We start from the raw sequence: 18,808 nt of genomic DNA on the forward strand, positions 1-18,808 counted from the left end.
GTGGAAGAGCCCGCAAAGGGGACTAGGAAGGAGTGGTCAAAGAAGTAAGAAGGGACCCGGGAGAGGGAAGGGGACTATTTTTCATTTGTATTTGTATCCTCAATGTTTAGTACAGTAGTACGGTGCTGGACACAGCACTTAATGAATGCTCATTCTGATATCCATTCATTTAAACAGTCCACACAATACATTTGCAGGCCTTAAGAATATTATAAAAAAACATATTTTTACCTTTGCCGTGTCTGAAACAGTATCCCAGTTGCCACCACTTAGAGAGAATTTTCCACTACCTATCCGTAACAAGATTTCTTCAGGAGTATCATTGGGACCATTAGCAAAAGGAGTATATCTATTAAAACACACACACCACACATACACAAAGAACATATTTTAGAAGCCCATAAAAGATTACATCCATAATAAATCTAAGATGACTAGATGACTTCAGGAAACTCTTCAGATTATCTTCCTAATATGCAATTTGGTACTATCCACATCTCTTTTTCCATCACAATTAACCAAACCCAACATCAGATCCATTACTAAAATATTCTGCACACTGTTTTCGTGGTAGTTGTTGCTCAGTCATTTCAATCACGTGTACTTCTCCATGACCCCATTTGAGGTTTTCTTCGCCAAGATATTAGAGTGGTTTGCCATTACCTTCTTACTAAATGTCTGTTGTACTGTCAAGTTAATAAGAATATTTAACCTGTACCTAGAAGAGCTAACTCATTTTGCGTTCACCAATCTAACTTTCAGTATATTACTCTTAGCTTAAAACCAAATCAGAAGACAATGCTAATATTGTAATTTTTCCCCAGGAACTTACTACCAAGTCACATATTCCTGACCAGAATAAAAGGCGCATTTTGCATATATTCGGTGATGTGTAAGATTTGATAAATGGATTCTCATTCAAGTAAAACATTTTAATGATAATTTGTGATAGTCACTATTTAAATTTAGAATTAAACTGTTTTAGAAACTGAAAAACAAGCTCTCTCAATTCAGTAGCTTTTTGCCCACACCTTTCAAAGGAAACATTATAAGAGATTGCATGCCTCAAGGGGGAAGCTAGTTTTTACATATGAATTGAAGACATAATACACAGGGCAGTTAGGTGGTGCAGTGGATAGAGCTCCATCCTCGAAGTCAGGAGGACCTGAATTTAAATCTGGCCTCAGACACTTAACCCTTCTTAGCTGTGTGACCCTGAGCAAGTCATTTAACCCCAAGTGCCTCAGGGAAAAAAAAAGACATAATACATACCCAGAGGAACAGAAATTTGCACACAGATTTGAGATTACTTGAATTTTAAGATCTCATAAATTAGTACTTTCATTTTTTGGAGAGGTAGAATGAATAGACAGTTGACCCTAGTGTTAAGAAGACCTGGATTTAAGGTTCACCTCTGTCCTATCCTGGTTGTGTGACCCTGGGCAGGTCACTTACCCTCTTGGTGCCTCAGGCAGCTCTCTAAGGAGGTAAATTGCAGAGAAGAGGCTTATCTGCATTGGAAAACTGAGCAAAAAATTGCTACATCAATGAAATCCCCAATCTTCTCAATCCTTCCCCTCCATCCATTCAATTCTTTGGAAGTTGCATTTCATAGGGAAAAGGAACAGCAAATGAGTATAATGCTGTGTGAGCAGATGGTAATCCATCCACTGTTGGCATTTGATAAAGCTGATTTATGTTTAAAAAAAATGGGGGAGAAGATTTTCTATAATTAGTGTTAAAAGATTTAATTAACTGATGTTCCATCTAATATCGGTCAATTATAGACAAATAAATTTAAACCTAGAATTTTTGCCCAACCACGGAGCAGATAACATGTTTGATTCTAACAAGCTAGAAATAGTATTCTAGGGATGGAAAACTTGAATGCTGATTCCTCATTCTGAACAGTTTGTCTTGGCACGGAGTCTAATATGCAGCCTTTAACTAACGCAACTATTAAATTTATTGATAAGCATTTTTACTGATGCTTGTATAAAGATTTTTATACAAATATACAATGATTTTTATATCAAAGTTCAGGATCTTATGGGACATCTACTATATCTTTAGCATTATATTCCAAATATACTTTTTCACACAAGCCACATTTCAATATATTATTTTGCTATTCACCTCTCTTTATACATTACAAATCTTGTGAGTTCCTCCATTAGACTAAGAGGTCCTCCAGGGCAGGGGCTGTCTTGCCTTTCTTTTTATCCAGTGTCTGGCACATAGTACAGTTTAACAAATGCTTGTTGACTGACTAAATTAGTGGTTATTTCCCCACTAAGATCGCTCAGAACAAACTTGACAGCAAGCAATAGTGTTTTCCCTTCTAAACACACCTACTCAAAAGAAGATTCATTGTTAAGGGCCACAAGACAACTGTGTTATCAGGTGCATATTGCGGACGTTAACATCAGCAATTGCTATCACACTTCAAATATTTCAGGCATTTTATTAAGTTCTTTTGAGGCAGGCACAGGTCTCAGTTGAAACCGATAGAGTTATTTGCTGATCTTAAAGTATTCCTTCTGTATTATTAAGAGTCATATTTCATTTCTAGCCCTTAAGGATGACTCAGTAGCAGTAAAATGGGTAACTTCATGCTTACACGTGAATATTATTTTACAAAGTTTTTAAAAACTACATCAAATTAAAATTAAATCCTAATAAGAATGGTAATTTGAAAATGTCTTTTTGTTCAAAGGCTGAAATTTTTGACTTGATGAAAGTTATCAGGAAATGACTATAAATGGACAAGTTACCTCAATATAGCTCTCTAATCAATAAGTTCTATTAGGACACGGTATTCATTTCAATTTTGAAAGAGAAAGAGCACAATCTTTGACAAATGAAAACCATACTTTTCCTTAGGACTATTTTCATCCTTCAAAATAATAGGGAATAAGGCCTGAATGTTTCTTACCCGGCCAGCATCGTGTAAAACAGGACACCCAAACTCCAAATATCACAAGCAGCATCATAACCTTGCCTCATGAGAACCTAAGAAACACAAATTTGAGGCACAGAGAAACAACATCACTATTAACTGTGGATTTGAAATTCAATACATTCGAGTATTTTTCTACCCCCAAATTAAGTTGAATGGCTTCCTAAATCAGATTCTCAAAGATATTAACGATCCAGAAGAGCCTGAGGAGGATGCAGAGATGCTTGGTTAGACTGATCTAGGCAAGTCCCTCAATTTCTGAAAGCCTTAGCCTCCTCCTTGCTTAAGAGATCTCTCATCCCAGCTAAGGGATGTGATATGGATGTGATAAGGGATAACTCTGTGATGACAGTCTTTAAAAAGTAAAGGCCTTTTCAATTTTGGTTATTCACTGAATGTTGTTTCAGGACATGTGTTGTGTGTGTGTGTGTGTGTGTGTGTGTGTGTGTGTGTATGTGCGCGTGCGCGCACACGTACACGTGCACTCACTGTGTGTGTCTGTACTTCCTTAAGGACTAAAGGGGGAGGTTGTAAAACTAAAAAAAAGGGGGTATAAGACATGGCCCTGCCTGAGGGAGCTGAGGTAAACCTACTTATGCAAGGTTAAACAATATAAAGAGTCAAATAATAAGGAAAGGCAATGCAAGAAATGGCACAAGACTGTATAAGATCAGTATGAAAGCATGAAGGAATTTGGTTTACATTTTGCAACAATTTCTTGAAAAAAAAATCTATTTAGGTCACAAAAACAGAGTGGGTTAATTGTGAATGTCTTAGATAATCTGTCACAATTTTTTGAAATTGGAGACAATGTTAATTCAATCAAATAATAACCAAACAGCATATTAAATTGCATGGTTCCTATGAAATGAATATAAGTTTAAAAGTGTGAGAGAAAAAACAAACAAACCGAGGAAATGAAATAGTCATATTCTTTTCATTAAGAAAAATTAGTCCACTGTTAAAGCCCCTAGGCACATGGATAAAATAGAAACATTATTAATGCATTAAACCAGAATTGCATAACAGCATAAAGTTTTCATAAAAAGACTAAAAAATCATATTTGGCTTTGACAGTTGCCAGACATGAGTAAGTATATAGCTAACAAGTAATCCAAGACTAAAGTGTTTTTTTTCAGCCAGAGAATTCAAAAACAAAAAGCAAAATTGACTAGCTGAAGAGGCTTTCAACTTGCATAATCGACTCCCACAAATTATACAAATGGCGCTCTCAAAATCCAGATAAGGAAGCTCTGGTAACTACCCTTCCTATCAGTTGTAACAGATCTCACCCCTCACTTATCTGAAGAAAGAAATTAAGAATGATACAGATTAAGGCACACAGAGTACATTGTAATCATATTAGGATTGTTAAAAGGTTAGAAGAGGATCTGGTCTATAATGGAGGCAATGGAGAAATATGAATAATAAAAGCTCTCATTTGCTTAAGGTTTTGCCAAGTGTTTCAACATACATCTTCTCATTTGGTCCTCACAACAATAACCCTGTGAAACAAGGGTCATTATTAACCCCACTTTATAGATGAGGAAACTGAGGTTCCAAGAGATTTAGGGACCTGTCTGGTTATAAAGTGTCTCAGGCAGGATATGAATTCAAGTCTTCCTCCTCTGAGCACAGAACTCTATCCCCTATTAAGTCTTTCCAATCAAGTTCTTTCCTTGACATAGTATTTTCAGATTTACAAAGTGTTTTCTTCACGGCAACCTGGTGAATTCTTACTGTTTTATAGCTTAAGGGAGAAGTAAGGCACAGAAAGGCCAAATGACTTGTTCAGAAGTGAAGCCCAACCTCTGGGCACTCGGTTCTCCATCCTGCCATGCTGTTTCCTCATTGCCGTCATGTCTTCCCTTGACCCTTTCCTAGTTTGCTGGATAGAAGGAGGGGAATCAGAAGGTCACCAGTGGGTTCTGTCACCCCCAGCATTTCCTTCATCTCACTCATACAGAAGAGAGGTTTATATCATCTCTTTGTTAGGGTAAAGAAGTTCAAACTTTTTTGCACATTAAGAAAGAAGGGCTGTGAAATTTAGCTCAACAATTATTTACGGAGTACCTTCTTGGACAATGTGGAACAGAAAAGGAGCTTAGAAAGCAGCACCCTCTGCTCTGTCTGTGCTCCCATTCATCAGGAAACAAGCTAAATGGACAAAGTGAGAGACTGAGGATGCTGGAGCCAGGCTCTACTAGCACTGCTGCCGCCACCCCTCTGCTCTAGCACATCTCATGCCTGCTGTCCCTATCCACTAGACAAAGGAAAAGTTTCAGGGCCTGGCCCGGTAGGGTAAACAGCGGTTAGGGTTTAATTCTAGGTAACCTGCAATAGATGCATATGGATTTACTCAACTAGCTACCTTGCTACTTCTTTTCCTGTTCTCCTTCCTAAGGTGTGAGAGGAAATGAAGACACAGTCATTCATATGTGAAAATCTTTATTTGGGAGACAAAATCCTTTGTGATGGAGTGCTAACTTTTATATTTACTTTTTTAAATCAAAAGTTAGACTGGGGATTTGGACACCTGGGTTCCAATTCCAAGTCTGCTACTGTAAGACTAGGAGGGCAATTCATTTAAACTTTCAGGATCTCACTTTCCTCTTCTGTTAAAAAAAAAAAAGGGAAGATGAAATTGCTAACATTCTCCCATTGGAAATGATAATCTGTGATTCTAGAAAATTGAAGAACTCATAATACATCCATAGTATAGTTGGTTTAGAAGACTGGAGATTTGTACTAGAAGATAACAGTATCTTTTCAGGTGGATAAAACAAGACTAAAAACAATTCTTACTGCATGTTATCTACCGTAAATTGATCATATATAACATAGTCAATTAATAGAAAAGAACAAAAAGCAGAAAGTGAACAAAATGCATCTCACCACCAAACACAATTTTATCACATGGCAAATTTGTAATTATAAAATAAAATATGATTTGAAGGCTACCTCAGGTGCTACAAAGTTGGCAGTATAGCATGGAGTTAAGAGAAGTCCATTTTCTCCTCGAAGTTGTTTAGCAAACCCAAAATCACAGATCCTAATAGAATCAGCATTAGTCGAGTCATCCATATATAAAATATTACTAGGCTTAAGGTCTCGATGAACCACCTTGAAAAGAAAACAAGACACTTTAAATATTAGCTTCTAATAAATGCATGCAAAACAAAAATTCATTTTAAGTGCTCTGAAAATTTAGAATTTCCCCATTTAAAAAACTTCTGAATTTCTTTTGATTATTGTGTGACTCTTTCACCTAGATGTCTCAAAACTGAATTATCTATAAGGTACCACGATTTACTAAGAGCTCTAAACTCTTTATACTATGCTATATACATCAGGTCCTGGCCTCTTCTGGCTAGCTCTGTTCTTAGAATATCATCCTTTGTCTTCTTTGTTTGGGCTACTGGTTAACCATTCTACTACAACAACTCACACCTTAAATCACAATTTAGGTGATGCCTTATGAAATGAAAATGTTTGAAAAACCACTTCTTTAGTGATATGCAATATTTAAAAGAGTAAAAAAAAAACTATTGAACTGCATTTTGTGCAGAGATACGGTGTGTCTCTGTGTGTGTGTGTGTGTGTGTGTGTGTAGTTTATGGGAAAAAAATCCTAATTTGACATCCATTATAGATTTTTTTAAAAGAACCTCATCCAAGAAAAGGCATATTTCTGATTAGAAGAATCAACTCTAGGTTACTCGCAAGTGAATTATTCATTGCAACTCAGAAATTCTTGTCTGCTATCAAATGAATAGAGTCCTAGGCTCAGGAGGGAGTGAGGTCTGGCAATAGAAAGGATGACTATGTATTTCTGTAGATATGGTTCTTCTGACTATTTCTAAGTTAGGTTTTTAAAAAATTAGCCATCTGTATCAGACAATTTTAGAGCTAGAAGAGGCCTCGGATGTCTTCTAGTTCAATCCCCTCATGTTACAGATGAAAATAAGAGAGTTTAACATGACAGAGCTAATTAGTGACAAAGCCAAGACTACAACTCGGGTCTCCTGATTTTTTAATCTAAATGCCCTCCACTGTAGAGTGCTGCTTCTGTTCAGTATTATTTCCCACACTACTTTCATACATCACTTTGTATTAATCAGTCAAATTTTGTACAATTTAAAGCATTTCATCCCCTGTCTTCCTTGTAAAAACTAAGCCATGATTTCTTCTTCATTTATTTCAGGATGTTCCCTATATAACTACTCCTTTCTTGATGGCAGACTTTTAATAAAATCCTTCACAAACCAAATTCCTTTAACTGACTGCACAATGGGAGGATAGGGACAGGATTCTAACCTCCTGCTGTCATTACTACAGACACCAGGAAGAGAGATGTGTAAAGAATGAAATAATACAGCTTCCCCACCAACAAGCCACGTGACTTCAGTCCCAATATTACTACACAAGATGGAAATGTGCCACATACGTGCTCATACAATTCTTTTCTATTTCACTTCTGAATTCAGAAGAGATTTAGGAAGGAATTTAAATAATAATTAGGTAAAAGCGTTATTTAACTGATTAAAAAAGGAGTTAAATTAGGGCCCTCAGGCACAAAGCTGAGAATTAATAAGGCATATATGGTTTTACTAATTCCTTAACCTTTCCAATATCATGAGCTCTGTGAATATGATGCTCATAAAGTATCTAAGTGACATAAAATGTGATTGAAATTTGAAGTCATATCATATTCTATACAACTAGGGAAAAATATAAATTTGATTCAGAACCGCGCTCCTTCAACACTGACCCCCCTCAAAAAAAAAAAAAAAACAAGAAAAAAAATGCTAAGGGAGCAGCATGATATAGGAGAAATACAGTGTAGCTGAAGTCCTAAAGCTCTGCTTTGCCATTTACCACCTGAATGATCTCAGGCAAGTCACTTAACAGTGCTAAGCTTCAGTTACCTCACCCGTAAAATGGGGTGGAGGGGGCAGGAAATGGGACATGGGACTAAATCATTTCTCAAGTCTCTTCCAATTCTAAAATCTTCTGATCCTATTTATACTAAGTCAATCCAACCATGTCACTCCCTTGGCTCAGAAAGCTTCTGTTGGCTCTTTATCTACCAAATAAAGTGCAAATTTTTCTCTGGTATTTAGGGCACTTCCTTATCTGACTCTACCTGCTTTTCCTAGTCACATCCCCTACCACTTTCTTCTAGATCTTATTCTCCAGTCAAATGGACCACTTATCATTCAAACTAACTCTCCCCACTGGGTCATCTCTGTGCCTCCTGCAGTTAGTTCCCTCCTCCAGCAATGTCTTTCCTACCATCTTCATCTCTGCTTGCTATAGTGCCATTGTTCAATACGCAGTTTCAATGCGACCTCTTAGGAAGCTGGAGTGAGGAATCTTTCTCTTTAGAGCATGTATAGATTATTATTTGCACTTCTCTTAGAACACTTACTAAACAGCATGTCATAGAATATTTATAAACACATTCCATCTTCCTTAGGAGACCAAAAGCTCTTTGAGAGTTAGAATTGTGTCCTATTCGGCTCCACATCCGATTCAATAGGTATTTTTTAAGTGCCTATCAGGTACCCGGCACTGTGCTAAGCACTACACATAGAAAAGGGGCAAAAGACAGCCCGCTATCTTTAGGGAGCTTACAACTGAGGAAAGAACTCTAGGCATAGAAGACAGAAAGAAAAAATGTTCAGAGCTGAGGGATGGAGTATCTCAGCAGTAGAATAGGAAGGAGGCCTTCATGGAACTGAAATGTTTGAGGAAGACTGGGAAAGTGTGTGTAGGGCAGGGGAACTTTGAAGAGCAAACAGAGAATTGTGGTTTTGGTCCTAGAGGGGGATAGGATAGGGAGACACTGGAGTTTTTTGAGCAGGGAGATGATACAGTTAAGATCTGAGCTTTTAAAAAAATAATTTTGGTGACCGAATAGAGGATGGACTGAGGTAAGAAGATGATCCAGGCAGGTGGACCCCCACTTTCGCCTGTTACAATAGTCCAGGCGTGATGAGAGCTTGCACTGGAGCAGTGGCAGTGTCAGAAGAGAGAAAAGGGAGTATTTGAGATATAATGGAAGGGGAAAATCAATAGATTTTGGCAATCGGCCAAGGATGGGAGCTGGGAGAGGGAAGAGAGATAATGAGGACTCTAGGATGACACTTAGTTGTGACCTTGAGGGAGGAACTGGGAGGATTATATTGTCCTTTGCAGCAAGAGGGAAAGGGGGCAGTGTTTATGGAGAAAGATAATGAGTTCTGTTTTGGACCTGTTAAGTTAAAGATATCTACTGGACGTCCAGTTCAAGATTTCTGAAAGGCAGTTGGAGATGGGAGATCAGAGGTCAAGAGAGCATGAGGCAGGAGAGGTAGATTTGAGAATCATCAGCATAGAGATGGTAAATCAATCCATGGCAATTCATGATGTGGTCACCGAGTGAATGAGTATAAAGGAAGAAGAGAAAAGGGCTGAGAACAGGACTCTGAGGGACAATTTCAGGACAGGGTATGACCTGAATGAGGGTCTAGCAAAAGAAACTGAGGAGTGGTCCAATGGGCAGAAGGAAAATATCCATCTCTAAAAGTGTAAGACGTAGAAATGGGCTAAATGTAGAAGAGATGTAAGCTGGACATAAATAACTTATTGATACTTGACATTGCAAAAGTAATCAAGCAAGTTGTAACATTGATTTTTGGGGGGTGACTAAGTGGTCCAGTGGATAGAACACTCATTGTGCCTGAAGTCAGAGAGATCTGAGTTCAAGCGAGGCCTCACATACTGTGTCACCCCAGACAAATCATGACACCTGTTTGCCTCACTTTTCTCATCTGTGAAATGAGGAAGATAATAGCCCTTTACTTCTTCTAGTGAAGATCAAATGAGATAAAAATTGTAAAGTGCCCAGCACAAATGCTCGGTACTTAGCATTGTGTAAATGTTAGCTATTATCAGCATTACTATTATTTATTGGATACAACCACCTTCCTGGGAAGGTTTTACAGACCAGTTTGCCACAGAGCCCTTCCATGCCTTTGAGTTTATTGTATAAATACAGTTTATTTATTTATTTGTTTATGAGCTTATTTGTATAAATACAGCTCCCAGAATTAAATTGAATAAAATAACTTTATGACTTACTCCTTGACAGTGAAGGTAGTCAACTGTCTTAGTTATTACATACAGGACATCACTAGCCTCCCGTTCTGAAAAAAATTTTTGTCTGAGGATACGATCAAGTAGTTCTCCTCCCTTCATCAGTTCAGTAACAAGGTAAACATATCTGCCGTCATCATAGACCTGTTAAAAAACGTGATTTAGATGTTTATACTTTTATCAATAATTTTTTTCTCTAAATGTTTTTCCATTAATGACAATCTGCTTCTCTCCATTCTAGTGAGAAAAAGAAAACTTTTGTTACATTCATGTTCAAGCAAAACAAATTACAGGAATGGCAATATCCACTAAAAATGCCTTAGTTTGCAACCTGAAGCCATCACCTTTCTATCAGGAGGCAAGTGCCATGTTTCATCGTGAGTCTTCTGAAACTATATTATTCTCTCACATTCATATAACTTGGTCAGCTACTCTTTGACATACTCTGTTTAAAGATTCCTTGACCTTAGTTCTAAAAGACTACCATTTAAACAAAACTGATTCATCCAAAGGCTTGTGAGCCCTGCTTTAGGAAACTCAATACTAGTCTATATCAATGATTTGTAGCGAGTTTGAACAGGGGAAGGGTACTGGTCAGGACCGGCTTTTATCACTATAATACTCAGATTCTTCCAAGAAGTTTGTATATGCTGTTTACAAAAATCAAGTATATTTATACATGATCTAATACAAAATAATTTATTATGCATTCATCAGATTCACCTAACTCACTTTCATCAGATTATTAAAAAATTAATACCTACATCCTTTAAAGTGATGATGTTGGGGTGCTGTCCATAACGCATCAAAATCTCAATTTCTTCAGAGGGGTCTCTTTTACTTTTGTCAATTATCTGAGAAATAACATGAGGGAGAATCTCAAGTAAATTAAAACATAATGTAATTAAGGTGTAAGCATATTCTGTATTCCAGAAATAGATCAAAATAAGATTAATCATAAAATATTTGTCTACATTTGAACAAAGAAATAAGGGTATAACTGTAGATGCAAACAGTAAATTAGAAGATATATTTTGACACATAATTTCCTACTTATTTAAATGCTGATCCAACAATTACTGAGTAATTGTAAGGATTACTTTTCAATCACAACATGTTATTTTTTGAAAATGCTGCATATTTTTAAAGCAAGAATGAAAAATATAAGAAAAAAAGAAAATGGGCCTGAAAAGGAAAAGCTAGGGGTCATTAAAAGAACCACATAGCTTCCCCTCGTCAAAAAATGAAAAATATGAAATTCATTATTGTTCAAAAGAAATTTTTGGTACAACCTATTCCAAAATGAGAATGTGGACTCAGATTCCCGTCTATTTTTTCTTCCTTTCCAATTGCCCTGTTCTAGTGAGAACATAATTAAAGCAGATCATTCCAACTTAAAATATATAAGAAATATAGAGACAAAATACCTTGACTGCAAATTCCATGTTGGTAGCTGTGTGTATACATCGTTTACAAACAGAATAGGAGCCAACACCAATATCCTCCTTTGGTTCATACACATCATTAAATTGTGCACTGCTTCCATGTAGTTGCTTTGAAAAAATAAGGGAAAAAATTGTAATGTATTAACATATTTGTCCATTGAGGAGAATAGAAATTTGACCTCCCACAATTTTCTGCATTTATTTCCAAATTTTGTGTTTAACAGAAACTTTTTAAAAACCATGCAAAAACCCCGAGTTTGAAGAAAACCTATGTACACAACATAACAACTTAAATAAATGATGAACCAAGTTTAAATTACAGACAAACAAGACCAATCAACAAACTTATAAAGCCCTAACTTTGCTTCAAGGCCAAAAATGAACAAGTCACAACCATCACATGGGTCATATTGCCATTTTTTAAAAGAATAATTTGTCCATTTTTCAAGTATGACCATTTTTTTGCTATTCTTTCCAATGTGAAATTGAAAAAAAACAAAACAAAATAAACCACTACTACAAATAGTGCCTATAATATAGATTGGTCACACACATGTTTTAAAACTTAAACTCAATTTTTTCTCCATCAAAATAATTAATCCTTTAACTGGAAAAACAATTAGATGTGATTTACCTGTACTATTGGCAATATATTTGTGAGGGGAGAAATTTTCTGATCTTCTATGGCAGAAGTTGCAACAAAGCTAAATCCTTTAAAAAGCTGATGCGCGTTAGCACTGGGTGGAACTCCAGGAGAATCTAGTTTTCAAACACAAAAATTTTATAAAAGTTAAAACAATTTCACAGCATGCGATTTAACTCTTTTTGGCTGAAGGCAAATCCTGATTTAAAAAATGCAACTCTCAAAATAAAATGTATTCCATTAAAAATATAAATCATTTATACTGTCCCATAGCAATGGTGGAGCAACAGTCATTGGTCTTGTTCTAAATAACTGGAAATTGACTTCTACTGTTACAATCCTCAGATTTTTTCAAGAAACTTGTACATGCTGTAGAGAAAAACCAGCCATGCTTACATATGACTTAACATAAAACAATTCAATAAGCATAATTATTTCACAGTTAAACTCAAATGTTTAACAAACAAAATCCTTTTATCTTTTATCTGGGGAGCAAAAAACTGGTTTATTAATTAGACCTAACTTAATCCATATAAATGTGTATTACCTTTGGGTGTTTTTGCAGTAAATTCAGGATCAAAACAAAAAGTATCTTCTGGTTTTCCAGAAGCAGGTTTGAATGGAGGTTGAATTTCTCTTCTATATAATTTCTAAAAGAAATAGTATTGAGTAATGCAAAAATGTGTTAACATGTACAGAACATTATTTTCCAAGTTAAAGAAGATAATAGTCATAGCCTAAACTTAACAAGCTACGCAAAAATGGCAATATAGTAAGAAGTACAAATGGAACACTGCAGGTTAGATTTACCAGACAAATTTCAAAAGACTTCAAATATCTGCTAATCAAATAAGTTCATTAAGCTTGGCAGATGATATAATGAATTCAGTGAGTAAGCCAAGGAACACAATGAACTGCTAAAGGTTACATTTTCAAGAGATGAGAATATTCAATTTCAAACTTTATTAAAAATTGGTTTAACTCCCTAGTGATGACAACACATATCCGTGTGGTTCATGCAGGAATAATTAGCAAAAATCAAGAATTCTGAAAACAGAGGCTATTAGACAAGTAGTATTTCTATAATATAAAATTCTTCTATGCTTTGTGATGCCTTTAAAAACTTCAAATACACTTAGAATCTCAAATATTTTCTGGGATTTTTTTATGACCTAGGAAATGTAAATGAAAACAGGCTGACTTGTTTTTAAGTGAGGCACATTAAAGAAATCTCAAATTTAATCTTGTCTATCAGTACAACTAAATAAAGTTTATTTTTCAGTGTAAGACACACATAAAATAGCCTGAGGGCAAGGTAGGAGACCTTTTTTTTTTTCTATTGAAGAACCACTGACTTGTAGAATAAACTCACAGGTCAGTAAGAATAAAGCCACTTTAATTTTATTTAGGGAGAAACAAATAACATTGTATTCATTTTCTTATAAAATCAGATAGTATATTAATCTTTTAAATGCATAAATAATAAAATACTTTTTGTTGTCTAAAGGAAGAACAAAATAGGAAAGGAGACAGAGAAATACAGACAGACAAAAACCAAGAGGGAAATTTTCATGCAATACAAGTCCTTTAATATATTATACTAAAGACTCTGGAACTATGTAACTTTTTTTTGGCCCCCTGCAGGTATAACTAGAGGCGCTGCACTCTGGTAGTTGACCTGCAAGGCAGATGTAATTAAACTAAAAGGGTAGGTGTTTTTCCTCATTTCCATTCTCATCCTAAAGAATTCACCAAAAATATCTTCAGAGTTTGACAAACAGGCCATTCCAGCACAAAATTATGTAAAATGCCTAAATGCTGCCGTGATAAATATTACAAACACATTTCAGTTCAAGGGACTGTGTTTTCAATGGAAGGACGACTCCTTCCATTTATGCAGACCACAACTCCTGTGGCAGTCTTTGAGTTGCTGCTGCCAAGAGTCATCCACTGGTGGCTGATACTCTCATGCTATGCCTTTCTAAACTTAGCTACGATGGTCCTTAGACAACAGGTACAAAGTTCATTCCTGGGCCTGTAAGTGAAGTCTGTCAAACTTGGTAGAACCTGCCAGAGCTTCTGCTCCACTGGCAGAGCCTTCAAGAACCCAGGGTCAGCTCCATGCTACAAAGAGGCAGCGGACTAGCACTCTAGTGGAGGACTACATACACAGAAAATGAAAAAAAGAGTTGAGAGACAAATAAAAACAATGAAAAGAGATTTTCTAAATGAAGACTGCACATTTGAGGGCCTTAACTTCTAAATAGAACATTTTAATCAAAACTCAAATTACTTTTTCATTTTCACCCCTTTTCTATTCATCCAAATAAGTAACAAATGTTAGGCTGGATTAATTTAAATAGCATCTCACAATCCTATTAGAGTAGTTTTCTTTACAAAATGTTTTCATCTCTTTTCCCCAGGGACCATTTACAGAAAGAGGGTCAAAATCTTTAAGAGATTTAGAACAGGGCAGAAATTCACCACCTGGAAGATATTATTTTAATACAATTTGTGCCCCATCTAAAAGAACTGCGACACAGAGAGCTTAAACCACTTACTCAAAGTCACCCAGTTAGTAAAGATCAGGGCTGGGATTTGAGCCGAGTTTCCCCCTCCCTCCATCCTAAATCTAACTTCCATTCTCTCTACTATACCACACTAGATATTGCTACAGATGGAAAATAAAATTTAAGACAAAAGATTTGCTCAAAGTCTATTAACCATGGATCTACTGACCTACAAGCTGAATAAAGCTGAAATGGTAAATATTAAAGCTAATAGTCATTTTATAATGTACCTCTAAGTTAAAATGTCACACTGGAATTTAAAGAGAGTTTGAATTTATTACTTGGCAATGCCCACACACAATCATTTTCTTTCAATCTCTTCTATTATAAAACTATTCTCTAACAAAACCTTATTAATTCAACTACGCTATACTGTACTTACATTCCAGTCAACAGTTGAAAAGAAAAGATGTCTTTTGATTTCTTCAACACCATCTGAACCAGCTCCTTTAAAAGCAGAAATATTTTTTTATTGGTATAACTTTGTTGTTCTTATTATTCCACTTCGAGCATCTATTCCTAAATCCCTCACTTGTAGGCAGCTATGGTGTGCATACTTTTATCTGTCAGCCTACCACCTAGAATTCCTCCATGTCTAGGTTACAATGATAATGGATATTCACAATCATTTTCCAGTGGCACTGCTGAAGATCCCAAAGTACCTTCTATATCAATAGGAGGACCAAATTATCCTTAGTATAGATTTGTCATTAAATAAATGTTATTTGTTCTAAACGAATACTCATGGTCAATGTACAGAATAAGGAAAATTTAAAAATCAACTTAAATTTAAATATAATTTCATACATATTACATTAGAATGGAAAGAACGGAGAACATTTTATTCTTTGTGCTTGTATTACTAGCACCTAGCACATTAACAGGTATATAATAAATACTTGTTGATCCAATGGATATAGAAATGATGACTAGAATGTAGAAATGAAATATTTCTCGTTCAAAAGAAACATCTAGCAGAAGGAAAAAGGAAGACACCTCTATGGAAAGAGATAAACTTTATATTTATGTATAAATGAGTGAGTAGCATTTGAGTGAAAGAAAGATTTAAAAAATGATGCTGGTTTTTTGTGGGGTGAATACTACAGACTACCTAAGAACATTTCCTTAATATGAATCCTGGCAAAAAGGCAAGGTATAGACAGGTCTTGGAAAGCTGATTCTACTAAAAATAGAGTTGAGATTTTTTTCTATTTGTTTTGTTATATCGACAATTTCGCCATGCAAAAGGACTGAAAGTCAACAACTCTTCTGGATTTAAGTCTAACCCACAAACTATCTGGAAAGGTAGAAGTGATAGGAATCTTAAAAGAAAATGCTCATGCCATTTTGAAGTTCATAATGAAAGAAAGAAGGGAACACAGGGCAATGTACCTTGGGCTTCAGGAAATCAGAAACATAAAAATTCAGAGAAAAGATGACTTCTGTCCAAATGAGCTATAAAAAGGAAACAGCTAGAGAGGAAATGTTTGTGAGCACTTAAAAAAAGGTCACCAGTAGTCATTCATGAGCTAAGAATAAATCATGTCATACTAGTTGATATTCCTTTTTCTGAAAGATAAAGTTCTTAAAACTGATAGAACAGCAAAGTGACAAAGACTAGCATATGATGATTTCAGCAAGATATATGAAAAACCTCAATCTTCAAAGACACGATAGAAAAATGTGGAGCATTTAATTATATGATTTTCTATCAGCTTGAAAAGGAGCATCCAAAAAGGTTGTTTACTGGATCAATCAGAATCTAAAAGAGCTCTTAAGTGAATTGCTACAAGGACCTATACTTTGACTTAAATTGACTCTAGTTACTAGTGACCTCTGAACTGTCAAATGCAATGGCCTCTTCTCTCTAAGACCTCTCTGAAGCACCTCATGTTCTTGATTATCCCCTCCTGCATGATACTCTCTTTTCTCTAGGTTTCTGAAAGTTTGTTCTTTTTCATTTCTCATCCTATTCATCTTATCATTTTTTAGTCTCCTTTGCTAATTATCCATGCTCTAACCCATTGACTGTGAGTGTTCTATAAGATTGTCTGGAGCCCTCTTCTATCTTCTCTTGACACTCACTTAGTGACTAAATAAGCTCCCCAAGAGTCAATTCTCATTTCTATGCTGATGACTCCCAGATTTACATATCCAGTCAGAGGCTCCTTCCTGAGCTGCAGTCCTTTATTACCAACTTCCAAATAAACCTACCATAATTCTGTAATTCAAACATATTGGATATAGTTATTACAGTCAGCAATGATTTCAATCCTGTTTCTGATTTTCTATTTTTGATTTTTCAAGTACTTATCATTTGTTTCAGTTGCTCACTATATTCTTTAATCATTATTTTTGTTATTTTTTTAAACTGGACCTGATCTTCTGACAAGTCAGTAGTCTGACTGATACAAATCCTTGGCTCCAGGATAATGTCTTTTCAGTAACACGTATTTTCCTTTCTGTAAAAACAAAATCAATTTCAATCTCTTATGGTGTTATTCTGTTCTCAACCTGTCTAGCACCTATCAATTTTTCTCCTGAAGAATATAATCTATAAGTCTTTGACCTCCCACATTCTTTCTTCCTGAGTCATATTTCCCTTTTTATTCCCCCCCCCCCTTTTTCCCTCCTTAGTAAGGAAACCATTAACTATCAGAGTACATGCTGATTTATTTTGGAGTGTTTTTCCAAGTTATTCATTTCAAGCCATTCTTCTATTTCATTCATAGCAACCATCTTGATGCAAAGGCTGCAATTATTTTCATGGTTGCATTTGTGTAGATACTTTTCATTAATACTAGATGATGGAAAATCCTATGAAATGTTTAGGTTTCCTTTGGACATACAACTGAATTTTTTTAAGACTTTGTTCATCCCTATTCAAGTTAACTTAGTCAATGGAATTTTCTGGCCTGTTGAGATTATTTTGGATTCAAGTATTTAAATTTTCGGCTGTCCCTGTAGAATTTATGTCATTTGCAAATCTGATACAGTCTCAATCATCAGTTCCTTTATGTTAGCCACTGATGAAGATGTTAACCCCAGAACAGGGTCAAAGCTAGATCCCTCGAGCATTCTACTGGTGACTTTCTTTTTCCAACTAGATATCCATCTACTGATGACTACTCTTTGCTTTCTAAAAATCACCTACCTACAATATTGACTGGCTCATATCTCTTAATCTTGCCCACAAGAATTGAATTGGTCAACTGGCACATTGCTAGCACTGTGCTAGGCAGCAGATATACAAATGCAAAAAGTACATGAGAGATTTGGTCACAGACTTTTCTAAAATCTAGATCAATGGTATTTGCAGCATATTTCAGATTTACCAAAGGACCTTGTCAAAAAAGGAAATGAAGCAAGTCTATCCTCACCCAGTCTTAATGTAGCCATGTGGGCTTTTTGTGATTGCTAATGTCTTTTCAAGATGTTCATTATCTCTTTGATAACATAGACTTTTCTTGGAAATCAAAGTCAAATTTACCCAACTAAAGTTTCTAGACTCTTTGCTTTTTTGAAAATAGGGGCCAATATTTGTCCTTCTCTAGTACTATAGTCTCTCTCTCCCCCATGATCCCTGGCAATGATACAGAAGTCAGAGAAGATATGTGAAAGAGAACTGAGAATTTCAGTGACAGGTAAGTTCAATAAGCTCATCCCAACTACTTGTAAACTAATATCATCTTAACCCCAGAGTTTAGGAGAAATCATTTTACTCTAATATGTGTAAGGACACATTTAAAAGACTGTGTTTGGTACAGATATTTCTTAAAAAAAAATTACAATGTGTATAGAGAATTACCAGTGTGGAAACTGTCATCTGAGGAATATTTGAAGGAACAAAAGACATTAAGCATGGAGAAGTAAAAAGGATATATGATTGTTGTCTTCAAATGTCTAAAGGGTTGCCATATGGAAAAGAGATATAATTGTTCTTTGTTATTCTGAGATCCAATAGGTAGAAATTACAGGATGAATGATAAGTTCTTTTGACTGAACAGCTGTCCAACAAAGCTTTCTAACAATAGCATTTGAGGGCACCGAAA

The 18,808-nt window shown here is 35.6% G+C and overlaps 1 protein-coding gene across 5 annotated transcripts in view; it reads right to left on the bottom strand.

Moving 5' to 3' along the window:
* RPS6KA6 (ribosomal protein S6 kinase A6) overlaps window positions 1-18,808 on the bottom strand; it is a 129,734-nt gene that overhangs the window by 46,631 nt on the left and 64,295 nt on the right. For all 5 annotated transcript variants that reach the window (XM_051969060.1, XM_051969061.1, XM_051969059.1 and 2 more), the window contains exons 12-20: window positions 15,139-15,203; window positions 12,734-12,836; window positions 12,178-12,302; window positions 11,526-11,651; window positions 10,863-10,952; window positions 10,084-10,242; window positions 5,921-6,082; window positions 2,936-3,012; window positions 232-349 (exon numbers count right to left, since the gene is read on the bottom strand). In XM_051969060.1, the coding sequence (XP_051825020.1) occupies window positions 232-349; window positions 2,936-3,012; window positions 5,921-6,082; window positions 10,084-10,242; window positions 10,863-10,952; window positions 11,526-11,651; window positions 12,178-12,302; window positions 12,734-12,836; window positions 15,139-15,203 (1,025 nt within the window). The remainder of the gene's footprint in view (window positions 1-231; window positions 350-2,935; window positions 3,013-5,920; window positions 6,083-10,083; window positions 10,243-10,862; window positions 10,953-11,525; window positions 11,652-12,177; window positions 12,303-12,733; window positions 12,837-15,138; window positions 15,204-18,808) is intronic.

Source organism: Antechinus flavipes, chromosome X, assembly GCF_016432865.1.
Source record: "Antechinus flavipes isolate AdamAnt ecotype Samford, QLD, Australia chromosome X, AdamAnt_v2, whole genome shotgun sequence".
NCBI lineage: Eukaryota > Metazoa > Chordata > Mammalia > Dasyuromorphia > Dasyuridae > Antechinus > Antechinus flavipes.